Source organism: Nomascus leucogenys, chromosome 10 (assembly GCF_006542625.1).
Source record: "Nomascus leucogenys isolate Asia chromosome 10, Asia_NLE_v1, whole genome shotgun sequence".
In the NCBI taxonomy this organism is placed as follows: Eukaryota; Metazoa; Chordata; class Mammalia; order Primates; family Hylobatidae; genus Nomascus; species Nomascus leucogenys.
In genome coordinates this window covers 99,887,647-99,913,362 of record NC_044390.1, presented here as the reverse complement: position 1 = coordinate 99,913,362, position 25,716 = coordinate 99,887,647, and the positions used below count along the sequence as shown (strand labels likewise).

Here is a 25,716-nt window from a genome sequence, read left to right as displayed (position 1 = left end):
CAAGCACAGATAAGATGCAGGGTTACTAGTATTTTAGATTGAGTGCAGATTTTGAACTGTCTGCCTAGATGAACTATATCATGTCCCTAGGGCCAAGTCCCATGTGCATTTTGTGGATATTAGACCCTCTTCAGAAATGAAACACAAAACAGCTCTGGCCTGTAAAGAAAACAAACTTCACCAGTAAAATTGTTTCCTGTTCCTATCCGCCAATGTGCATAGTACAGTGTGTAGTCTGGGTAATAAGGTTTTCATAATTTTTTGATAATGTCCTACTCAAAAAGGGCACCGTATTTATATATTACTTATGTAATTAAAAAAAAAAAATTCTTCTGGCCGGGTGTGGTGGCTCATGCCTGTAATCCCAGCACTTTGGGAGGCCAGGGTGGGTGGATCGCCTGAGGTCGGGAGTTCAAGACGAGCCTGGCCAACATGGAAAAACCCCATCTCTACTAAAAATACAAAAAGTAGCTCAGTGTGGTAGCGGGCACCTGTAATCCCAGCTACTTGGGAGGCTGAGGCGTGAGAATCTCTTGAACCCAGGAGGTGGAGGTTGCAGTGAGCCAAGATCCTGCCACCGCACTCCAGCCTGGGTAACAGCGCAAGACTCTGTCTCAAAAAGAAAATAAAAATAATAATAAATAAAAATTCTTCTATCTCTATGCCTAAGTGTATGCATACTAACAAAATAATTATAGTTACTGCTTATTGAGCAGCTACTAAATGTGAGGCAGTGTGCCAGGTACATTTTGTAAGTGATAAGATGGTGCTCCTCTCCACGTTGGGGGGTGTCACAGATGCGCCATTGTTACCCCTTCATTCCGGGGATGAGATGCCTGTCTGAGCACGGGGCCCTGGAGATGATGACGTGGGTGAGTGCCAGCTGGGGGCCAGCTCACAGGCTGCCTCTTTCCTTCTGTTCTTATATGAGGTGGTTTGTCCCCAAAACTATTCTGTTTTCTTTCAGCTGCTGTAAGCCAGTTTCTTGTTTTTTGTTTTTTTTTTTCAAATAATAACACTTACATTTGAATACTGTAAGCTAGATATGTATTATGCTGTAATATGATAAACTAAGTCTTTAGTAAGATATAGGTTATTCACACCTGTAATCCTTATTCACACATGTAATTCCAGCACTTGGGGAGGCCGAGGTGGGTGGATTGTTTGGGCTCAAGAGTTTGAGACCAGCCTGGGTAAAATGGCAAGACCCTGTCTCCACCAAAAATACAAAAAAAAATTTAGCTGCGCATGGTGGTGCACACCTGTAGTCCCAGATACTAAGGAGGCAGAGGTGGGAGGATCGCTTAAGCCCAGGAGGCAGAGGTTGCAGTGAGTGGCAATCTCGCCACTGCATTCCAGCCTGGGTGAAGAGTGAGACCCCCTCTCAAAAAAAAGATAGAGGTGATTAGAAAGTCTGCCTGTTTTTCTGCCAGGGTCATTCCTGTTGTTACGACTCTGGCTTCTTGCTCCTGGAGGTAGCGCTCTCCCTACAAGTCACTGCGCTGTCTCCTTCCCATTATCACACCTCTTGTAAAATAGTTCACACGCAGCACCATCTCCACCCGTTGGAAGCTGTGCATCCCTCCACTGAAGCATCTGTGCTTTACACAGACCTCTGTTTTATTTGTTTGTTTGTTTTGTTTTATTTTTTTTTTTTGAGACAGAGTTTTGCTCTTACTGCCCAGGCTGGAGTGCTGCAATGGCGCGAACTTCGCTCACTGCAACCTTTGCCTCTTGGCTTCAAGCAATTCTCCTGCCTCAGCCTCCCGAGTAGCTGGGTTACAGGCATGTGCCACCACACCCGGCCAATTTTGTATTTTTAGTAGAAATGGGGTTTCACTATGTTGGTCAGGCTGGTCTTGAACTCCCGACCTCAGATGATCCACCCACCTTGGCCTCCTGAAGTGCTGGGATTACAGGCATGAGCCACTGCGCCTGGCATTTTTTTTTTTTTTTTTTAAGAAATGAGGTCAGGCTGGGCACGGTGGCTCATGCCTGTAATCCCAGCACTTTGGGAGGCTGAGGCGGGTGGATCATGAGGTCAGGAGATCAAGACCATCCTGGCTAACATGGTGAAACCCCGTCTCTACTAAAAATACAAAAAATTAGCTGGGTGTGGTGGCAAGCGCCTATAGTCCCAGCTACTCAGGAGGCTGAGGCAGGAGAATGGCGTGAACCAGGGAGGCAGAGCTTGCAGTGAGCCGAGATCAAGCCACTGCACTCTAGCCTGGGTGACAGAGCAAGACTCCGTCTCAAAAAAAAAAAAAGAAAAGAAAAAGAAAACAAAAGAAATGAGGTCTTGGCCAGGTGCGGTGGCTCACGCCTTTAATCCCAGCACTTTGGGAGGCTGAGGCAGGCGGATCATGAGGTCAGGAGATCGAGACCATCCTGGCTAACATGGTGAAACCCCGTCTCTACTAAAAATACAAAAAAATTAGCCAGGTGTGGTGGCGGCGCCTGTAGTCCCAGCTACTCGGGCGGCTGAGGCAGGAGAATGGCGTGAACCCAGGAGGCGGAGCTTGCAGTGAGCCGAGATCATGCCACTGCACTCCAGCCTGGGCGACAGAACAAGAATCCGTCTCAAAAAAAAAAAAAAAAAAAAAATGAGGTCTTGCTCTGTTGCGCAGGTTGGGAGAGTGGTGTGGTCATAGCTCACTAGCTTCGAACCCCTGGGCTCAAGTGATCCACCCACCTCAGCCTCCTGAGTAGCTGGGACCATACGCTCGTACTGTCACGCCTAGTTAATTTTTTTTTCTTTTTTGTATTTTTTGTAGAGATGGGGTCTTGCTGTGTTGCCCAGGCTGGTCTAAAACTCTTGGGATCAAGTGATCCTCCCACCTTGGCCTCCCAAAGTATTGTGATTACAGGCGTGAGCCCCATACCTGGCCTCAGACTTCTATTTTTTATTTTTATTTTTTTTTCCCCAGAGGGAGTTTCGCTCTTGTTGCCCATGCTAGAGTGCAGTGGCATGATCTTGGCTCACTGCAGCCTCCGCCTCCCGGGTTCAAGCAATTTTTCTGCCTCAGCGTCTTGGGTAGCTGCGACTACATGCGCTCGCCACCACGCCTAATTTTTTTGTATTTTTAGTAGAGATGGGGTTTCACCATGTTGGCCAGGCTGGTCTCGACCTCCTGACCTCAGGTGATCCACTTGCTTCGGCCTCCCAAAGTGCTGGGATTATGGGTGTGAGCCACCGCACCCAGCCCTAAGCTCTATTTTAACAAGTTTATGACACGGTGTGTATCATATGACCACAGGTATGTGGATTTGCCCTGCGTTAGACTTGGTGCTCGAGGGCTAGGCCTGGTCACAGACATCTCCGCATTTATTTCTCTGCGAATGCGCTTCTTGCCCCCAGCTCCACCCCACATAGAGATGGGCACAAATAGAGTTAAGATGTGAGTTGAGTGAGTACACACTCCTGGTAAGCCACTTGTCATTCCTAGACTGTGACGTCTCAGGTTGCCAGCTGCACTGGGCTCCAGTCAGTGACGCCTTACAGGCATGGTTCTCTCCTGAGCTGGATGGATCAGCACCTGTCTTGTTTGATTCCTCTCACAGGGTCTGGGGGTGGTGGCATCTCCCCTAAAGGAAGTGGTCCCTCTGTGGCAAGTGATGAAGTCTCCAGCTTTGCCTCAGCTCTCCCAGACAGAAAGACTGCATCCTTTTCGTCATTGGAACCCCAGGATCGGGAGGATTTGGAGCCCGTGAAGAAGAAAATGAGAGGAGGTTAGTATCTGGTTGTGTGCATCCTCTGTCCTCTTGTGTGCTCCTGCGAAGTGCGGGGGCCGCTGCCACGCTCCGTGCTGTGGGGTATTGCTTCCTGCAGGGGCACGTGGACCCTGCCTCAGGTTGATGCCTGTAACACCTCCGGCATTTTCATTCGGAAAACCTGGGCCTGTTTTTTTTCCGTTTGCATAATCCGGATAGAACTGTGGTTTACTACAGGCTGTTCTTGGTCTGGAAACAGTGCATTCTGAATTGCAGAATTAATCTCAAAATCCTCCTTCCTGGCCAGGTGTAGTAGTTCATACCTGTAATCCTAACATTGGGAGGCCAAGGCAGGAGAATCACTTGAGGTCAGGCGTTCGAGACCAGCCTGGGTGACAGAGCAAGACTTTATCTCTAAAAGTAAAAATCAAGCCTGACACCGTGGCTTCCGCCTGTAATCCCAGCACTTTGGGAGGCCAAGGTGGATGGATTATCTGAGGTTCAAGACCAGCCTGGCCAACATGGTGAAACTCCGTCTCTACTAAAAATGCAAAAATTAGTTGGGTGTGGTGGTGCATGCCTGTAATCCCAGCTACTTGGAAGGCTGAGGCAGGAGAATTGCTTGAACCTGGCAGGTGGAGGTCGCAGTGAGCCAAGACTGTGCCATTGCACTGCAGCCGGGGCAACAAGAGCAAAACTCCATCTGAAAAAAAAAAAATCTAAAAGCCCTCTGTCCTGGTAGGACAATAATTTCTAAAAATGTAGCTTAAATCATCACACTGAAGATGATTTAGGGAGAAGTCTGCACTTGGAAAGCCAAAGTTAAGATTATTAGAAAACATTTGGGAATGTTATGGTAGAAGGATTGCTGTGTGGCAGTCCAGAGAGCAACCAGCCACTGGGGCACTGTGACAGGAAGGCTCTAGGAGGGGTCCCCAGGGAAAGAAATCAGGTTATCTGACACATGGAGTTGATCGGTGTGGGGAAGGTGTGGAAAGAATCAGCAACAGTTACACAGGAAAAATAAGCACAGGAATGAGGAAATTTTAATTCTAGCAAACATGAAAAATTGTGTAAGTCACACAACTTAATCTAGTAAACTACTTGGCTCAGCAGTGAATACTTGCATAAGCATAATAATACAAATACAGTATCATGAACTAACGTAATCTGTTAATTTAATGTTGGCAGGGATGTCTCAGGTCAGAGTTTTTCTCTACCGTAATAGATGTCAGGGATGATGTCTAAAATTGATAAATCAAATGTACCATGATAACTTAGAAACGCAGAGGTAAATTCCAGAAGAAACAGCTCAAAGACATGAAAATAGTTTTCCTCCGAGGAGGGAAATTGGGTGAGGAGCGGCTGAGGCAGAGGGTGACTGCCTTTGTTTTCTTCTAAATATATTATGTATACATTTTTTTTTTTTTCGAGACGGAGTCTGGCTCTGTCGCCCAGGCTGGAGTGCAATGGCGCAATGTCGGCTCACTGCAAGCTCCGCCTCCCGGGTTCACACCATTTTCCTGCCTCAGCCTCCCGAATAGCTGGGACTACAGGCGCCTGCCACCGCACCCGGCTAATGTTTTTATATTTTTAGTAGAGACAGGGTTTCACTGTGTTAGCCAGGATGGTCTCGATATCCTGACCTCGTGATCCGCCCGCCTCGGCCTCCCAAAGTGTTGGGATTACAGGTGTGAGCCACTGCGCCCAGCTGTATACATTTTTTTAAGAGACAGGATCTTGCTTTGTCATCCAGGCCAGAGCACTGGCCTGGTGGTGCAGTCTTGGCTCACTGCAGCCTCCACCTCCTGGGCTCAGAGAGTCCTCCCACCTCAGCCTTCCGAGTAGCTGGGACCACAGGTGCACGCTACCATAGCCGGCTAATTTTTTTTTTCCATTTTTTTAGAGATGGGGTTTCATCATATTGCCCAGACTGGTCTTGAACTCCTGGGCTCAAGCGATCTGCCCGCCTCAGCCTCCCAAAGTGCTGGGATTACAGGCGTGAGCCACTGCACCTGGCTTCTTCTGAATACTTGGCTTTTTAAATTGTGTGCAGTTTCTTTAATTAAAAATAAAAATTAATTGATGATTACCAACATCTGAGCATTATAGAAAAATAAAAACACCAGAAGAGGGTGGGGCGCGGTAGCTCACGCCTGTTACCCCAGTACTTTGGGAGGCCAGGCGGGTGGATCACGAGGTCAGGAGATCGAGACCATCCTGGCTAACATGGTGAAACCCCATCTCTACTAAAAATACAAAAAATTAGCCGGGCGTGGTCGTGGGCGCCTGTAGTCTCAGCTACTCAGGAGGCTGAGGCAGGAGAATGGTGTGAACCCAGGAGGCGGAGCTTGCAGTGAGCCGAGATCGCGCCACTGCACTCCAGCCTGGGCAACAGAGCGAGACTCCGTCTCAAAAAAAAAGACTGCATGTATTTCCTTCTTGGTTACGACAGAACACATCCCTTTCTCCTGTAGATGGGGACCTTGACCTGAACGGGCAGTTGTTGGTCGCACAACCGCGTAGAAATGCCCAAACTGTCCACGAGGACGTCACAGCTGCAGCTGGGAAGCCAGACAAGATGGAGGAGACGCTGACATGCATCATCTGCCAGGACCTGCTGCACGACTGCGTGAGGTGTGACCGTGTTCACCCTTGGCTCACGGAACATGGCACTGCAGGTTCTTCGTCCAGTGTGGGGCAGGGCTGGGCGTGAAACAAGCCTCCAGGTCCCGTTTGGCCTGGCATCTGCTGAGGTTACCATTTTCTTTTTCTTTTTTTAGACAAGGTCTGGCTCTGTCACCCAGATAAGAGTGGGTGGAGCTTTCTCAGCCCACTGCAACCTCTCCCTCCCAGGCTCGAGCGGTTCTCTGACCTCAGCCTCCTGAGTTGCTGGGACTACAGGTGCACACCACTGTGCCTGGCTGACTTTTTTTTTCTTTTTTTAAATGTTCTGATTTTATTGTTACTTATTTTTTATTCCTTTTTTTTTTTTTTTTTTTTTTTTTTTTTTAGATAGAGTCTCGCTCTGTCACCAGGCTCGAGTGCAGTGGCACAATCTTGGCTTACTGCAACCTCAGCCTCCCGAGTTCAGACGATTCTCCTACCTCAGCCTCCTGAGCAGCTGGGACTGCAGGCGTGTGCCACCATGCCCAGCTAAGTTTTTTGTATTTTTTAGTAGAGACAGGGTTTCACCATGTTGGCCAGGCTGGTCTTGAGCTCCTAACTTCAGGTGATCTGCCCACCTTTGCCTCCCAAAGTGCTGGGATTATAGGCTTGAGCCACTGCTCCCAGCCACCCCGCTGATTTTTGTGTTTTTTGTAGAGACGGTTTTGCCATGTAGCCCAGGCTGGTTTTTTGTTTTTGTTTTTTGGAGTTAGAGTCTCACTCTGTCACCCAGGCTGGAGTGCAGTGGTGTGATCTTGGCTCACTGCAACCTCCACCTCCCGGGTTCAAGTGGTTCTCCTGCCTCAGCCTCCCAAGTAGCTGGGACTACAGGCATGCGTCACCACGGCTGGCTAATTTTTTTGTATTTTTAGTAGAGACGAGAGTTTCACCATATTAGCCAGGCTGGTCTCGAACTCCTGAACTCAGGTAATCTGCCCACCTTGGCCTCCCAAAGTGTTGGGATTACAGACGTGAGCCACCGCGCATGGCCACCACTTTCATTTCACTTGTGGCGCCAACAAGGAGGAAACCTGGAACCCAGAGCCGGAGGCTGTAGACCCCACAAGTTTTGGGTGTGTGGGTCGTGTGTGACCCAGTGAACTCTGCAGACAGATGAAAGGAACTATGCACATTTTAAATGCTCCTTAGCTGGGAAGGTGTATTTAGCACAGAATGAACGCAGGAGCAGCTGAGGAAGGGCCTCCTTGCTTTTCCGTGGAAACTCAAGAGTGACAACCTTCCAACTTCTGGGCCAGAAACGCTTGGTGTCTCTGCTGTTTGTGTTCCTGAAGTCATAATCTACTCTCCTCTGTCTCTCCTGAAAACACAGAGGCCGTGTGGCCTCTGATTTCTTTTCATTAACCAAGACTGACTTAAAGGGTTTTTAGGTTGAGCGATGGCTGGGCCCCTGTAGGCCCTTCCGTGGTGGGGCTGCTGCGGACCTTGGCCGAGGGTCGCGGTTGCATCTGTGGGACTGTCTGGACACTGCTCCTCTCACACTTTCAGTTTGCAGCCCTGCATGCACACGTTCTGCGCGGCTTGCTACTCGGGCTGGATGGAGCGCTCGTCCCTGTGTCCCACCTGCCGCTGTCCCGTGGAGCGGATCTGTAAAAACCACATCCTCAACAACCTCGTGGAAGCATACCTCATCCAGCACCCAGGCAAGTGAGGGCATCCACACACCAGCACATGGGCACGTGAGGGCATCCACACACCAGCACCCGGGCAAGCGAGGGCGGTCCCTCCACCAGCACCCAGGCAAGTGAGGGCATCCACACACCAGCACATGGGCAAGTGAGGGCATCCACACCAGCACCCGGGCACGTGAGGGCGGTCCCTCCACCAGCACCCAGGCACATGAGGGCATCCACACCAGCAACCGGGCAGGCGAGGGCGGTCCCTCCACCAGCACCTGGGCACGTGAGGGCTGTCCCTCCACCAGCACCCGGGCACATGAGGGCGGTCCGCCCAGACCCCTCCTTCCACGGCACTGCGCACGTGAGCTCCCAGCAGTGTGAGCTCCCAGCAGTGTGAGCTGTGTCTGCCTGTCATGTCTCGCTGCCAGCGAATGGCGCTGTGTCCTTTCAATTCTAGACAAGAGTCGCAGTGAAGAAGATGTGAAAAGTATGGATGCCAGGAATAAAATCACTCAAGACATGCTGCAGCCCAAAGTCAGGCGGTCTTTTTCTGATGAAGAAGGGAGTTCAGAGGACCTGCTGGAGCTGTCAGACGTTGACAGTGAATCCTCAGACATTAGGTAAATCATGCCCCTGGCTCAGAGCAGAGTGTGGGAGCCAGAGAAGCATCAGAACCGTGACCGAGAGCTCACTACTGGGTGGACAGCACGGGTCCTGAGTTCTAGTTCTGCCCCTGAGCAGCCAAGCTCTTAAATGGCTTGAGCTTGTTTTCTAATACTGGATAGTATTAGCACCTCCGCTGAGAGGCGTGGCAGGAACTGGGTGAACACTTAGCGAGGTAGCCAGGGAGTAGCCAGCAGAGCATCAGCTGCAGGCGACTGCTGTAGACATTTGCACCCTTGGCTGACACCCTTCCCTTTGCTTCGACTCGTCATGGGTCTGGCATCTCTGGCTGTGACAGAGGGACGTCATTCCATATGTTATTTTTTCCCACATAAGCACATGTATTCTTTGTAGTTGATCTAGTGACTATTAAGTCCTGTAGTATAAATTGCAACGTTTATCATTTGTCAGGATGTTGTTACAGAAGAGGCACCATCACCAGGCTGAGACAATCCCAGCCTCAGAGACCTTATTTATCTGCTGACATGTTGAGGTTTCCTAATGCACAAGACCGGGGTCTGAATGTTGAGTTGAGTCCATGATATTTAAAAAGACAATGAACAACAGAAAAAAAAAACCTGAAACTTTTATCTTTGTTTCCTTTCGCCAAGTTTAGCATGTGACTTAAGCAAAAAGAAGGAAACCAAAACCACTTTAGCATTAAGATTTTGCTGTATCTACCCAGCCATTCATACATGTGTCATAATCGTTAACAAAATAAAATGTAATATACTAACAAATTTTCTTTTTTTTGAGATGGAGTTTCGCTCTTGTTGCCCAGGCTGAAGTGCAATAGCACGATTTTTTTTTTTTTTTTTTGAGACTCTGCTGCCAGGCTGGAGTGCAGTGACGCGATCTCAGCTCACTGAAATCACCACCTCCTGGGTTCAAGCGATTCTCCTGCCTCAGCCTCAAGAAGTAGCTGGGACTACAGGCGCACGCCACCACACACAGCTAATTTTTTTGTATTTTTAGTAGAGACGGGGTTTTACCACGTTGGCCGGGATGGCCTTGATCTCCTGACCTCGTGATCCGCCGGCCTCGACCTCCCAAAGTGCTGGGATTACAGGCGTGAGCCACTGCACCTTGCCAATGGCACGATCTTGGCTCATTGCAACCTCTGCCTCCCAGGTTCAAGTGATTCTCCTGCCTCAGCCTCCCAAATAGCTGAGATTACAGGCATGCACCACCAAACTTGGCTAATTTTTTTTTTCTTTTTTTTTTTTTTTGAGACAGTCTTGCTGTGTCGCCCAGGCTGGAGTGCAGTGGCATGACCTTAGCCCACTGCAACATTCATCTCCTGGGTTCAAGTGATTCTCCTGCGTTATCCTCCCAAGGGGCTGGGATTACGGGCATACACCACCACACCCAGCTAATTTTTGTATTTTTAGTAAAGACAGGGTTTCACCATGTTGGCCAGAGTGGTCTCAAAATCCTGACCTCAAGTGATCCATCTGCATTGGCCTCTCAAAGTGCTGGGATTATAGGTGTGAGCCACTGTGCCCAGCCACTAATTTTGTATTTTTAGTAGAGACGGGGTTTCACCATGTTGGCCAGGCTGGTCTTGAACTCCTGACCTCAGGTGATCAGCCCGCCTCGGCCTCCCCAAGTGCTGGGATTACAGGCGTGAGAAACAAATTTTTTGTTTGTTTGTTTGTTTTTTGAGAAGGAGTCTCGCTCTGTTGTCCAGGCTGGAGTGGCTTGATCTTGGCTCACTGCAAGCTCCGCCTCCCGAGTTCACGCTATTTTCCTGCCTCAGCCTCCCGAGTAGCTGGGACTACAGGCACCCGCCACCATGCCTGGCTAATTTTTTGTATTTTTAGTAGAGACAGGGTTTCACCGTGTTAGGATGGTCTCGAACTACTGACCTCGTGATCCACCCGCCTTGGCCTCCCAAAGTGCTGGGATTACAGGCATGAGAAACAAATATTTTTATGAAGCTGGGATTCCGCTGCACGTACAGCTCGGTAATGTCCCCAGCGTTTGAATTGGGAAACAGTTGCTGCTGTGCATTTCTTACATCCATATTTGTGCTCATGTGCAGTGACATCAATGTTTAGACGTGAAGCAGTCAAGTCACAGTGTGTGACTGGGAATTAGACCTTGATAGACGTTTGATAAGTTTGTTATCCAGACACCGATGGGAAAGGGTGCACCTAATGCACTCTACAAGGCCTGCATGAGGGGCCCTTTTTGCCAGTTTAGTAGGAGAAATAGGTAATCTCATTTTCATTTACATTTTTTCCTTACGAAAAAATACGTGTCTTTTCACCGTGCTTTGTTTTTTATCTGGTCGGGTCTTACCCATTGGCCTTATTGGCGCCTGGCCTTGGTGTCAGGCGCAGAAAAGCCTTTCAGATGGAGAGGAGAGCCTCGTGTATTTTTTCCTACAGATTCTTTTTTTACAGTTGACATTTTTGTCTGCTCGTTTTTGGAAGTACAAGGGAAGTGTAGAAAAGACAAGTGATTCAGGGCTTTGCAGGCACCTGGTGTGGCTCCCAGCACCTTGTACACCTCGCTTTGCTTTTTTTGTTTGTTTGTTTGAGACGGAGTCTCGCTGTAGCCCAGGTTGGAGTGCAATGGGTGCAATCTCGGCTCACTGCAAGCTCTGCCTCCCGGGTTCCTGCCATTCTCCTGCCTCAGCCTCCCGAGTAGCTGGGACTACAGGTGCCCACCACCACGCCTGGCTAAGTTTTTGTATTTTTAGTAGAGGTGGGATTTCACCGTGTTAGCCAGGATGGTCTCGATCTCCTGACCTTGTGATCTGCCCGCCTTGGCCTCCCAAAGTGCTGAGATTACAGGCGTGAGCCACTGTGCCCCGCCACGCGCTCTGCTTTTAACAGGCATCCTGAGGAGCACGGGGTGTGCGGGCACGTGCTGGCCCTTGCCCTGCGCTGGCGTCGTCTCCTGGGAGCACACGTCAGTGGGGACCAAGTGACCCCGGGGATGGGGCTCCAAAGCGTGGGGGCTCAGCTGGGGATGCAGAGCGGCGTGTCCTTGCCCTTTGACTTGTTCTGGTCCCTCTCCTCTTAACACTGGGGTGCTGTACAGGAAGGGGGCCCGGCCCTTCACCTCACACCAAGCAGCGGAGCAACGGTGGAGCTGAGCTGTGATGGCTGCGGACCCGCGTTGCACCGGCCCTGCCTGAGAGGCTGGGGGCCTGCACACAGCTCGGCCCTGTGCTTCCTTGCAGCCAGCCATACGTTGTGTGCCGGCAGTGTCCTGAGTACAGAAGGCAGGTGGTGCAGCCTCCCCACTGCCCAGCACCCGAGGGCGAGCCAGGAGCCCCACAGGCCCTGGGGGATGCACCCTCCACGTCCGTCAGCCTGACGACAGGTGAGCCGCGCCGCCCTCAGCCCTCAGCCTTCCCGTGAGTCACTTTGTGGCTGTGCCCGGTGCTGACGTGCACGTGGCCGCGCTCTGCCCGCCTCCTCTCTGCACCGCTCGCCCCCTTTGGGCCCTGGCCTCAGTGGTCTCCCTGCACTCACAGTTGGTTACTTTTCGTGACTGATTTTGGGTTGGGAAGTCAGATAAGTAACTGTTCATTAGTAGCCCCTCCTGAACACTCCTGGGAATTAACAACTCTGACCTTAATACTTGGCCTCTCCCCAGCCGCTGCCTCAGGGCAGCTGATGTGCCCCAGTGGGTTTGCCAGACCCAAAGTGATGATTGCATATCTGTCCCTCAAGTAAGAGGCGGGCTTCTCCCCAGCAGGTGATGTCGCCAGAAGCTGCCCTGTGTCTCCAGAGTTGGCTTAATGCGAAATGTTTTCCCGTCAGGTGCCTTTTTCCAGCAAGGGGCCCCAGGTGCCATCCAGGAAGTCAGAGGAGAACTAGGCAGGGGGTATGGAGGCTTCACTTCTCCACCCTCCTCACTCCAGACTCATAGAATGGGAAGATGGCCCTCAGGGGTCCTGGCTTCCTGGCCATGGGTGGGGGCTGAGCACATCACAAGGCCACTGGCCTGGGATGGATGCAGAGCCACATCCTTGTGCTGCATTCTCAGTGGCTTCTTGTAGAACCCGTGGACGGAACGGACAAAGCAGTGCTTGGCGTTGGTGTGGATGCCTGTCCACCAGCCTGGGTTTGCCTCTGCCACTCAGCAGCTCTGTCTGGGTCACTGGACAAGCTCCTTCCTTTGCATGGTGGGACCAGCGCCTCCCTCTGGGGTCCTGGGTCCCTCAGTGGACGCTCATGAACCTGGGTGGTGAAATTGCCATCCTTATGGCCGGCATGTTGACCTCACAGGGTCTTTCCTGTGTGGGTGGCGAGTGTCCAGGGAACTTGGCTGGGTGGGCTCAGACTTCCTGCTGCTGCATCGATGGGTCTTGTGCACCGTGCCTGTCCTTTGTTTATTTGAGAGATGGCTGTTCTCTCACCTGAGCGGAAATTGAACACACAGCTTGTTTTATTTTGTATCATAGGCTCTATGGGCCTGTCCTCCCTTTATAGGAAATAATAGAAAACCTTCAATAGATCGGCTGGGCACGGTGGCTCACGCCTGTATTCCCAGCACTTTGGGAGGCCGAGGCGGGCAGATCACGAAGGCAGGAGATCGAGACCATCCCGGCTAACACAGTGAAACCCTGTCTCTACTAAAAATACAAAAAAATTAGCCGGGCGTGGTGGCAGGCACCTGTAGTCCCAGCTACTCCCGAGGCTGAGGCAGGAGAATGGCGTGAACCCGGGAGGCGGAGCTTGCAGTGAGCCGAGGTCGTGCCACTGCCCTCCAGCCTGGGCGACAGAGCGAGACTCCGTCTCAAAAAAAAGAGAACCTGCAACAGATCTTTGAAATCTTGCTCCAGCTGCTAAACCAAAGATCATTTTTGGTTATCGTTAATCCGTTTTGACTCCCTGAGTTTGGGTGGCAGAAGGTCCCTGGTGGTTTAGCAGGCAGGTCTGCGTCTTCCCAGGCTGTCTCAGCTGCACCTCTCCTTGCTGTGCTTCCCGGCGGCCTCTCTAACCTGCTGTCTTTCTGCCCTGGGTCCCATGTGCTCCGGCGAATGTGCCTGTGCTTCAGCAGTCCAGGATTACGTGTGCCCTCTGCAAGGAAGCCACGCCCTGTGCACCTGCTGCTTCCAGCCCATGCCTGACCGGAGAGCGGAGCGCGAGCAGGACCCGCGTGTCGCCCCTCAGCAGTGTGAGTGCCTGCGCCACCGCATGCAGGCGGGTTCCTATCTTTCCTTCGGGGCTCAGGTTTCAAAGTGGTGTCAGCCTTAGGGTAACCTGTGAAGTAAGGATGCCGTTTCTTTTTTTTCATCTGTGTGATCATTTGTCCCCACGTGACCATATTGAATAATCTATCTTTTCCCACCATCTAGTAACACTGCCCCTTCACAGGCTACATCTCCATCCACCGGGGGCTCGGCTTGGATCTGTGTCCATCCCCTGCCAGCACTGTGGTTGCTTTATAATGTGTCACTGTTAAACCTCCTAGATGAATGTTGATGCTTTAGTATACAACTCTGGCCAGGCACAGTGGCTCACGTCTGTAATCCCAGCACTTTGGGAGGCCAAGGTAGGTGGATCTTCTGTGTCCAGGAGTTTCAGACCAGCCTGGGCAACATGGTGAAACCCTATCTCTACAAAAAATACAAACATTAGCCAGACATGATGGTGTACACCTGTAATCCCAGCTACTCGGGAGGCTGAGGCCAGAGGATGGCTTGAGTCCGAGAGGAGGAGGTTGCAGTGAGCTGAGATCATGCCACTGTACTCCAGCCTTGGCAACAGAGGGAAATCCTGTCTCAAAACAAAACAAAACGTGTGTGTGTGTGTGTGTGTGTGTGTGTGCGCGCACACATATATATATGCACACACATACAGTTCTTACTAAAAATGGAGCTTGTCCTTTATTTCATGGCTGTTGTAATTTATTCCTGCAGAAATGTCTGTTTGTGTCCTTTGCCTTTTTTTATGACTTCCTAATTTGTCAGAGCTCCTTATATGTGAAAGTGTTAGGCGAAGAAAGCCCTAGCCCTGTTGAGCATCACAGTTGGCTCCTGCCACACACGTCGGTGCTGCTCTGTGCACTGAGCCCTGTGTGAGCAGCACACAGGGCCACAGCACTGGTTCTGTCTGGAATGGTTTAAAAATGTTCTGGGCACTCAGGAAACCAAACAGGTTACTTCTGGGGTCTGTACCCTGAGACTGGGCTTGGCAGGGGTGGGGCCTGGCCTGCAGTGTTGGGACACACTGCCGTGGGACACACCCGGTGACCTGGGCAGTCGCTGCCTCAGGGGTCGTCCACGGCAAGCACTGGCCACTGCTGATACTGCACGCGGGAGGACAGGTGAGAAGCCGCAGAGAACAGCTTGTCCTGTGCCTAACACACGCGGTGGTCAGCAGATGGCAGCTTGGCCCAGTTTTTCCCCAGGAATCCAAACTCTTGACTCTAATTTCATAGAGAATGCTTTGTATACAGAGGCATTGGTGAAGTGGCCGTAGGCGTTATAAGACTTAAGGACTCAATCCTGTGAGAATTTTAGTGAGGGTTTACCTAATATTATATTTTAGGGATTTCCATTGTATAGAATATCAGACAATTAAAAATAATTTCCTTTGGGAGGCTGAGGTGGGCGGATCACAAGGTCAGGAGATCGAGACCATCCTGGCTAACATGGTGAAATCCTGTCTCTACTAAAATTACAAAAAATTAGCCGGGCGTGGTGGCGGGTGACTGTAGTCCCAGCTACTTGGGAGGCTGAGGCAGGAGAACCGCTTCAACCCAGGAGGCAGAGGTTGCAGTGAGCTGAGATTGCACCAGTGCACTCCAGCCTGGGTGACAGAGCAAGACTCTGTCTCAAAAAAAAAAAAAAAAAAAAAAAAAAGAACGTCTACAAAGCCAAGGTGACAACATGGAAACATACCTAGGTAGAAAAAGGCCACCTAGGCTGGGCACAGGGGCTCACGCCTGTAATCCCAGCACTTTGGGAGGCCGAGGCAGGCGGATGACCTGAGGTCAGGAGTTTGAGACCAGCTTGACCAACACGGTGAGACCCCATCTCTACTAAAAGTGCAAAAAGTAGCCAGTTGTGGTGGGCGCCTGTAATCCCAGCTACTGGGGAGGCTGAGGCAGGAGAATTGCTTGAACCCAGGAGGCGGAGGTTGCAGTGAGCCGAGATTGCTCCACTGTACTCCAGCCTAGGCCACAGAGCAAGACTGTCTCAAAAAAAAAAAAAAAAAGCCACCTAAATATGTGCAGCTGGGGGCAAGCGTGTTGCATGTTCAGAGCTAGAATGAAGCCCATCGAAGCTGTGTTAGGGTGATGGAGCAGGTGAGATTTCTTTCTTTTGTGGCTCTCACTGTTTTCCTGGGATGAGCATGTGGTGTTCAGTGTAAGAAACGATATGGGTCTGGGGCCGGGTGCAGTGCCTCATGCCTGTAATCCCAGCACTTTGAGAGGCTGAGGTGGGAGGATCACTTGAAGCCAGGAGTTTGAAACCATCCTGGGCAACATAGTGAGACCCTGTCTCTACAAAAATAAAAAATACATTAGCCGGGCATGGTGGCGTGCACCTGTAGTCCTAGGGGAGGCTAAGGTGGGTAGATCCCTTGAACCCAGGAGGCGGAGTTTGCAGTGAGCTGTGATTGTTCCACTGTGCTCTGGGCGACAGAGCAAAACTCCATCTCTAGAAAATAAAAAACCAGAAAATGTGAGCCTGGCCTTTTTTCAGGGCTACAACTCCTCGTCATCACGGTCCATCACAACCTGGGTGACGTTAGCTGGATGTGGCCCCGCCCCGATTGCCATGAGACGACTCTTGAACAATGTTTCCAGAGAGAGTTGAGCTGAGCCTGGTGCTGATGAACTGTGTTGGAGACAGCCCTCAGCGCTGAGTGCGCGTAACAAGTGTCCTCTCTCCACAGGTGCGGTCTGCCTGCAGCCTTTCTGCCACCTGTACTGGGGCTGCCCCCGGACCGGCTGCTTCGGCTGCCTGGCCCCGTTCTGTGGTAATACCGGCTCTTCAGGCCCCAGTTGCTTTGACCTTTGCATGTTCTCTTGGTGAACTTGAGGGCAGGGGATGGTGGGGTCCATAGCTTGATGTTGATAGGGATGAGGCCACTGTTGTCATCAAATGATGACCTATTCCGGCTGAACTGCAGAGGTGTGTGTCAAATTCATGTTAGCTCAAAATCAAGCCTTAACAGAAGGATCAGGGGAAATACTGCCAGGACAGAATCCTTGCTGTGGGGTTCTGCTGTCAAGATACCAGACCAGGTGCTGGGAAGACTCGGAGAGCTGATCTTTTTAAGGAGGGAGTGGAATGGAAATCATTTCTACTTGTCCTCTGTTTAAAATTGAGTTTTATCATTGAACTTCTTATTCTTTCTAGAATCTGTAATGAAAAGAAATATGTTTATCCTCAGTGTCGGGCAGACAGTGCTTTCCTGCGACATCATTATAAACAGGTAACATTGCCCCTTCATCTCGGCAGAGCTCAACCTGGGTGACAAGTGTCTGGACGGCGTGCTGAACAACAACAGCTACGAGTCAGACATCCTGAAGGTACCGACTCGCTGTGGGCTGGGGAGCCGGGAGCCACATTTTCTCACTAGTGCAGCCAGCTGATTCTCTGCATGCCATTGGTGTTTGTCTGTTTTTCCGTATTCCAAAAATAGGTATTTCCTTGTGCCTCCTGCCATGAATCCGTAGGAGCCGCTTCCCGCAGCTCTTGTTCCCCCAGCTCTTGTTCCCATAGCTCTCGGAGAGGGCTTCTTGAAGGTGCCGCCCTTTAGCAAGACCAAGGCCTTTTCTCTGGTCCCTTTCTCTTCCGGCCATTTGCCTTCCCACGTCTAGGAAGCTACCTCAGTTTCTAGGATTTTTTTTTTTTATTTTTTACTTTTTTTATTTTTTTTTTTTGAGACAGAGTCTCGCTGTTGCCCAGGCTGGAGTGCAATGGCGCGATCTCACCTCACTGCAGGCTCCGCCCCCCGGGGTTCACGCCATTCTTCCGCCTCAGCCTCCCAAGTAGCTGGGACTATAGGCGCCCTCCACCTCGCCTGGCTAAGTTTTTGTATTTTTAGTAGAGACGGGGTTTCACTGTGTTAGCCAGGATGGTCTTGATCTCCTGACCTCGTGATCCGCCCGCCTCGGCCTCCCAAAGTGCTGGGATTACAGGTGTGAGCCACTGCGCCCGGCCGTAGGATTTATATATGTTTAACGTGCGCATCTGCCCTCTTGCCGAGCACTTTGCTGACAGCACACACAATGGTGGGGCCTTGACACTTGCCACAGACACACCTGGCAGGCACCTGCTCAGCCCCACACTCTGCTTTGATGCCCACAGAAGGAGCTCAACAGCTTTTGCGTGTTTGAAGGGCACAGAGAACAGATGCCAAGTCCTCAGCTTTTCTTGTCAAACAGCCTGGGCTCGTTGCCGGGCTGTGTGCACTGTGGCCAGGCTTTCGTGTCTCATTCACACCTGGGCTGTGTGGGTCTTGGCAGAACTTTTGAGAGCCTCTGGTAACTCTTCACTGGAACCTTTTGGGACTTCCAGGAGGCTCTTGGACAAGATTTCTCGTGCCGCAGGCCGTGAATGTGCAGCCCTCCGCAAAGGCCACTCGTAAGGGTCTGAGCTTTGGCTTTCCGCACCTTCAGGGGCCTTTTATGAAATGTTTCCTCTCTCGTTATTTCAGTGTTTCTTCCTCTAAACGAATATTTCTTATTCCTCTTTTCTTTGCGTCACAGAATTACCTGGCAACCAGAGGGTTGACGTGGAAAAGTGTGTTGACCGAGAGCCTCGTGGCTCTCCAGCGGGGAGTGTTTCTGCTGTCTGGTGAGTTCGTCTGTTGCCTCCCGCTCTAGGGCGCATGTGAGTTTCCAGGGCTGCGCCTGCCTGTCTGCTCTCCCAGTGACAACTCCGACCTTCACCCACCCTGGAAGAGAAGAAAAAGATCCTGATGCTTTCAGGTTGTTTTTGTTTGTCTGTTTGTTTTTTGAGATGGAGTCTCGCTCTTATTGCCCAGACTGGAGTGCAGTGGCATGATCTCAGCTCACTGCCACCTCTGCCTCCTGGGTTCGAGCGTTTCTCCTGCATCAACCTCCTGAGTAGCTGGGATTACAGGCATGTGCCACCACACCTGGCTAATTTTGTATTTTTAGTAAAGATGGGGTTTCTCCAAGTTGGCCAGCCTGGTCTTGAACTTCTGACTTCAGGTGATCCACCTGCCTCAGCCTCCCAAAGTGCTGGAATTACAGGCGTGAGCCACCGCGCCCAGCCTTCAGGTTGTTTTTTGAAAGTTGAGCATGGGCTGGGTGTGGTGGCTCACGCCTGTAATTCCAGCACTTTGGGAGGCTGAGGCAGGCAGATCATGAGGTCAAGAGATCGAGACCATCCTGGCTAACACGGTAAAACCCTGTCTCTACTAAAAAAAGAAAAATACAAAAAATTAGCCGGGCATGGTGGTGGGCGCCTGTAGTCCCAGCTACTTGGGAGGCTGAGGAAGGAGAATGGCGTGAACCTGGGAGGCGGAGCTTGCAGTGAGCAGAGATCGCGCCACTGCACTCCAGCCTGGGTGACAGAGTGAGACTCCGTCTCAAAAAAAAAAAAAAGAAAGTTGAGCATGAACCTGCATGAGATATTCCAGCAGCTTCTATCCTTGTAGGGGAGGGTGGGTGTGGCCGACTGCCACTGCTGCTACTTGAGACCGTCATTACAGCAGTTACTACTGTTACTGCTTGAGACCGTCATTACAAGACTGAACAAAGGGAGAAACGTAGAAATGAAAACAAAAAGACAAACTGTTTTAAGGAAAGGCAACATGGGGAAGAAGACGAGAGCTCCCTGCTTCTAGTGAGCAAAGGCCGCCCCTGAGCTTCTAGAGCCCTTCATATTTATTGGGTGACAAGAGCAAGGAGGAGGTAACAATTCATAGGTTCATATTATTACAGGCTTCAATTATGCCTAATCATAAGAAACATTTGTGTGGCCTCCAACAGGTGGGGCCAGCTTGGAGGGTCTCAACCACTTGTCTATCCAGAGGTCCTGGGGTCAGTTGTCCTGGGACCCTCAGGGACTTGGTGTATCTCTTGTTTGATGTGTCAGTCACTTGATGAGGGTCACCCCTCTCCAGGGGGGGCACATGATGCCTTGTGGAGTATGATAATTTATCACTAAGGGAGGCTGTAGAAACATATACATGAAACAGGTTCTTGCTCTAATGCCCAGGCTGGAGTGCAGGGGCGTGATCAGAGCTCACTGCAGCCTTGACCTCCTGGGCTCAAGCGATCCTCTCACCTCAGCCTCCCAAGTAGCTGGGACCACAAGCGTGTGCTACCATGCCTGGCTACTCTTAGTTGTTTTTTTTTTTTTTTTTTTTGAGACGGAGTCTTTCTGTGTCACCCAGACTGGAGTGCAATGGCACAATCTCGGCTCACTACAAGCTCCACATCTCAGGTTCAACGAATCTCCTGCCTCAGCCCTCCTGAGTAGCTGGGATTACAGGCGTCCGCCAACATGCCCAGCTAATTTTTTTCTTTTTTTGTATTTTTAGTAGAGACGAGGTTTCACCATGTTGGTCAGGCTGGTCTCGAACTCCTGACCTTGTGATCCGCCTGCCTTGGCCTCCCAAAGTGCTGGGATTACAGGCATGAGCCACCGTGCCTGGCTGATACCTTTGTTAATTAAGGGTATAGCACATTTTCATCTGTGTTGCAAATGCTTCCACTATAGTAGTAGTTCGCTTTGGTTGTATTTATTTTCATTTTGATGTTTAAATTGTAGATAGTCAGATGTACAAATCCTTTCCTCTGTGCAATTTGGTTTTCAAGACATACTTAGAAATAGCTAATTTTCTCATTTTCTTCTTAGTAATTTTTTTGGGAATTTTAATATTTAAATTTTATATCCATGTGGGGCTGGGCGCTGAGGCTCACGCCTGTAATCCCAGCATTTTAGGAGGCCGAGGCGGGCGGATCATCTGAGAACAGGAGTTTGAGACCAGCCTGGCCAACAGGGTGAAACTCCATCTCTACTAAAAAAGTATAAACATTAGACAGGCGCGGTGGCACACACCTGTAGTCCCAGTTACTCCGGAGGCTGAGACAGGAGAATCAGTCGAACGCAGGAGGCGGAAGTTGCAGTGAGCTGAGACTGCGCCACTGCACTCTAGCCTGGGCGACAGAGCGAGACTTGGTCTCAAAAAATAAAATAAATGTTATATCCATGTGGGACTGTTTTGCTGTAAGAAAATAAATTGGTGGCCAGGCGCAGTGGCTCATGCCTGTAATCCCAGCACTTTGGGAGGCTGAAGTGGGTGGATCACGAGGTCAGGAGATCGAGACCATCCTGGCTAGCACAGTGAAACCCCATCTCTACTAAAAATACAAAAAATTAGCCAGGTGTGGGGGCGGGCGCCTGTAGTCCCAGCTACTCGGGAGGCTGAGGCAGGAGAATGGTGTGAATCCGGGAGGCGGAGCTTGCAGTGAGCCGAGATCTCGCCACTGCACTCCAGCCTGGGCGATACAGCGAGACTCTGTCTCAAAAAAAAAAAAAAGAAAATAAAATAAATTGGTATCTAGATTGGCTTTGTTCTTGTTTTCCAAATGTGTCACCCGTTGTCTTCACCCCATTTATGGTCAGTGCGTTAGTCTCCCGCTGCTGTGAAGTCCGTGCACTGCTGTTGGGAAGATGGCGTTGCTGGGTAACTGGCTGTGTTTCTGCCAGATTACAGAGTCACGGGAGACACCGTGCTGTGTTACTGCTGTGGCCTGCGCAGCTTCCGCGAGCTGACCTATCAGTATCGGCAGAACATTCCTGCTTCCGAGTTGCCAGGTAAGGAGCCCCCGACCCCCTCACGGCTCTAGTTCTTCTGTCTGGGTTGGCTTCTTGGCTTCTACCTCTTTTTTTTTTTTTAAAGACAGTTTTGCTGTTTTTGCCCAGGCTGGAGTGTAGTGGCACAAGCTCGGCTCACTGCAACCTCTGCCTCCTGATTTCAAGCAATTCTTCTGCCTTAGCCTCCTGAGTAACTGGGATTACAGGCAGCCGCCACCACACCTGGCTAATTTTTTGTGTTTTAGTAGAGTTGGGGTTTCTCCATGTTGGCCAGGCTGGTCTTGAACTCTTGATCTCGGCCTCCCAAAGTGCTGGGATTGCAGGCATGAGCCTCCACACCCGGCCAGCACTCTTTTCTTAGCAGACACCCTGTTTGCACTTTGCTCTGTGTTCTAAGCAGAATTTGGCCTCTGTCAGGAGCCAGCAGGACAGGCAGGCCATACAGGGCCGTGGTTGTCTTAGGCCCTGGGTCTGTTTGCAGTTACTCATGAGTGTGAAGTGGGTTTCTAAAACAGATTCGTAAAGACATCCAATAGTCAACTGGGGTAATTTTATTTCCTCAATTGGGTTTTTATTTTTTAATTTGTATTTATTTTATTTATTTATTTTTGAGACAGAGTCTTACTCTGTCGCCCAGGCTGAAGTGCAGTGGCGTGATCTTGGCTCACTGCAACCTCCCTCTCCCCAGTTCAAGCGATTCTCCTGCCTCAGCCTCCCAAGTAGCTGGGATTACAGGCGCCCACCACCACACCTGGCAAATTTTTGTATTTTCAGTAGAGACAGGGTTTCACCATGTTGATCAGGCTGGTCTCAAACTCCTGACCTCAGTTTATCCACCTGCCTCTGCCTCCCAAAGTGCTGGGATTACAGGCATGAACCACCGCACCTGACCCTCAGTTGGGTTTTTAGTTAAACATGTGTTTCCTTTCCTGAAATCTCAGAACAGTCCAAGGAAACTAGTTATGGAGGGACCAGAGGCCCTGAGTTTCTGCCACAGCGTCTGTCTTTGGGTCTCTGCTGAGATTCAGGTAGCTGAGTGGTTGCGTGCGATACATCTAATAGATGCGTAACCCTTCTCTTTTTCCAGTGGCCGTAACATCCCGTCCTGACTGCTACTGGGGCCGTAACTGCCGCACTCAGGTGAAAGCTCACCACGCCATGTGAGTGCAGTTGGGGGCACAGGCGTCAGCTGCAGGGTGATGAATGAGTTAACCGCCTGCTTATAAATAGGCTGATTATGGTCATTATGCTTCTCTCAGGTTGCATCCTTTAGGAACCGGTATCTTCATTTAGAAATCCTGCTCTTCCTTTACCCCTTCGTCTCATGCAGTTTTATCACCGTCTTCCACCTCTGTGTCTTCCTGGCTGGAGTTGCTTTATCTGTTGTCTGAGGCACCCGGGGCACACCCCATCGTTTCAGGCTTAGCCGTTTCTTTTTTTTTTTTTTTTTTTTTTTGAGACGGAGTCTCGCTCTGTCTCCCAGGCTGGAGTGCAGTGGCACCATCACAGCTCACTGCAAGCTCCGCCTCCCGGGTTCACGCCATTCTCCTGCCTCAGCCTCTCCCGAGTAGCTGGGACTACAGGCGCCCGCCACCACGCCCGGCTAATTTTTTTGTATTTTTAGTAGAGACGGGGTTTCACCGTGGTCTCGATCTCCTGACCTCGTGATCCGCCCGCCTCGGCCTCCCAAAGTGCTGGGATTACAAGCGTGAGCCACCGCGCCGGGCACGAGGCTTAGCCGTTTCTAAATCAGAGGCTGCAGTCACCGAGGGCCTCAGGCCCCCCTCGCAAAGCACTGCACAGCTGGGTTCTCGTCCGTACCCTGAGCAGGCATTTGTGATTGCTGTCACATTGTCACCCTCACGTGGTGTCTTTCCTGTGCTCCTTAAAGGAGGTTCACAGCGCCATCTGCATTGCCCTGGGAGGTGTAGGTCAGGAGGCATCTCTTAGGTTAGGTGATCACATAAATCACTCCTGTGGCCCAGGGAGTTCAGATTAAAGTGATGGAAACAGTGCCCTCAGGACAAGCTGTGAGGACTCAGAGAAAGGCGCCTCCCTCACAGGGATTTTGTGGAATAAAAACCTTGCTCTGTGCTTGAACACAAACAGCACATGGAAGAGACCATGTTGTTACAAAAAGAGATTTCACTGTTGACTGGCAGACAGTTTTCAGTAGAAATGTGCATCAGGAGAGCAGAGCCATGCTGATCATCCTTGCCCATGGTCTGTGGAAAGGGAAGGTGGCCACAGGCCATCCAGCTTGGCGTGTCTGCCTCAGCCCTGTCAGCAGATGCCATGGGCATGCCCGAGGAGGTACAGTTTTTATTCTCTTCTCTAAAAAAATTATCTTAAGATGTTTGCACTTCTTTTTTTTTGAGATGAAGTCTCACTCTGTCTCCCAGGCTGGAGTATAGAGGTGTGATCTCAGCTGATTGTAACCCCACCTCCCAGGTTCAAGTGATTCTCCTGCCTCAGCCTCCCGAGTAGCTGGGACTACAGACGCTCGCCACCATGTCAGGCTAATTTTTTTTGTATTTTTAGTAGAGAACGGGGGTTTCACTGTGTTGGCCAGGCTGTTCTCGAACTCCTGATCTAGTGATCTACCCACCTTGGCCTCCCAAAGTGCTAGATTACAGACATTAGCCACTGTGTGTGGCCAGATGTTTGCACTTCTGTTTCTAAATTTTAAAAGGGAAAAAGAAGTTTACCTTTGGAGGTCAGTTTCTTTGATTTTGTAAGAAGCACACACACTCTTTCTCAGGTAGCTCTTTCTGTGTATGGTTTCAGAATGGGTTTATTTGAATGCCTCTCTGATGCTCTCTTGTGTAATTTATTTGAATGCCTCTCTGATGCTCTCTTGTGTAATTTGGCCGTTTTCTCCCTGCAGGAAATTCAATCATATCTGTGAACAGACAAGGTTTAAAAACTAAGCATCCAGAGGCCCCGAGCAGCTTTCAGCACTGGAGGCGAAGAGAGCGTGTTTTTAAAATACAGAAGCAAACACATCAAGGCGTTTTCATGGCCCCCTGAGGGAAGGGACGCCGGGTCTCCAACAGGTGCTCTGGGGTGATTCTTCTGTGGAGCTTTACCCTCCGAGACCCTCCCCAGAGCCCTGGGGGCCACAGCGCCCCCTCCTGGTGAGCGCTGGGTGGGGCTCGTGATGGCATCAGCAGCAGAGACGAAGCCTTTCCGTGACACGCGGCCGTCCCGCCGAGAGGGGCAGCTTTGCTCTTTTGTACGTTTTCCGTAACTACAGTTAAAGCAGAAGTCTGTTTTCAGGAAAAGTTTCAAAGGAGAAAGGGGAAAATTTATCAAAAGCATTGTTTCAGGAGAAGGGGGCATAAGTTTACAGCCTACAGGATGTACACAATATTCTGCTGTTGGGAAAACCACAGCATTTTATATATTTTTTATTTTAATAGGTTTGGTGCTTATCTTTTAAGATTTAAATATCACAAACTGTAGCACAAATAATATAATTTATAATTTACAAATTGACTAAAATTGGGTATAGTATGGTATTTGAAAGAATAAGCATATGCTTCTGTTTTTTTAAAAAAAAAAAACCTTCCAATGTCCAAAACTGCTAACCCTCGACATGGCCACCAAGTTAGTCGCTCCTTGCTAACCGGTGAGTGACCCCACGGCCCCGAGCCTGGGGCTGGACGCAGGTCTCAGGACACGCTGCTCCCTTCACGGCCCCAAGCCAGGGCTGGACGCAGGTCCCAGGACACGCTGCTCCCTTCACGGCCCCAAGCCAGGGCTGGACGCAGGTCCCAGGACACACTGCTCCCTTCACGGCCCCAAGCCAGGGCTGGACGCAGGTCCCAGGACACGCTGCTCCCTTCACGGCCCCAAGCCAGGGCTGGACGCAGGTCCCAGGACATGCTGCTCCCTTCACGGCCCCAAGCCAGGGCTGGACGCAGGTCCCAGGACGCGCCACTCCCTCATGCTGCCTGGGCCCTTCCTCCAAGGCCCTACAGAGCCTGAGGGGCACCTTGGCTCCCGCCTGTGCTAGGTTTGCCATGTCATCTGGAATAATACTTGAAATTTTGATTTTTGGAAAAAAAAGTTTTTTATCTTTTGTTGAAATCACCTGTTATCCTTGTTTGCAAACTGATAACTTTTTTGCTTCTTCTCAGGAATACAGTTTTCAACTGTTGTCTTGCTCTTGATAGAAACTGAGAAGCAGCACTCTGTATTTGTGGAGGAAAGTCCTCTCTTTTGCATATTCTAATAAATGAGCTGCATTTGCTCCTCCGC

At 50.5% G+C, this 25,716-nt stretch overlaps 1 protein-coding gene across 9 annotated transcripts in view; it reads left to right on the top strand.

Moving 5' to 3' along the window:
• CHFR (checkpoint with forkhead and ring finger domains) overlaps positions 1–25,716 on the top strand; it is a 46,521-nt gene extending 20,805 nt beyond the window's left edge. For 3 of the 9 annotated variants that reach the window (XM_030821750.1, XM_030821747.1, XM_030821752.1), the window contains 12 exons: positions 3,562–3,729; positions 6,189–6,348; positions 7,885–8,039; positions 8,473–8,635; positions 11,872–12,014; positions 13,698–13,817; positions 16,547–16,630; positions 17,116–17,186; positions 18,369–18,456; positions 21,346–21,453; positions 22,541–22,613; positions 24,341–25,714. In XM_030821750.1, the coding sequence (XP_030677610.1) occupies positions 3,562–3,729; positions 6,189–6,348; positions 7,885–8,039; positions 8,473–8,635; positions 11,872–12,014; positions 13,698–13,817; positions 16,547–16,630; positions 17,116–17,186; positions 18,369–18,456; positions 21,346–21,453; positions 22,541–22,613; positions 24,341–24,383 (1,376 nt within the window). In that variant the 3' untranslated portion in view covers positions 24,384–25,714. Of the gene's footprint in view, positions 1–3,561; positions 3,730–6,188; positions 6,349–7,884; positions 8,040–8,472; positions 8,636–11,871; positions 12,015–13,697; positions 13,818–16,546; positions 16,631–17,047; positions 17,187–18,368; positions 18,457–21,345; positions 21,454–22,540; positions 22,614–24,340 lie in introns of those variants that run through there. The other 6 variants (XR_004032103.1, XR_004032102.1, XR_004032101.1 and 3 more) reach the window with 6 other exon arrangements.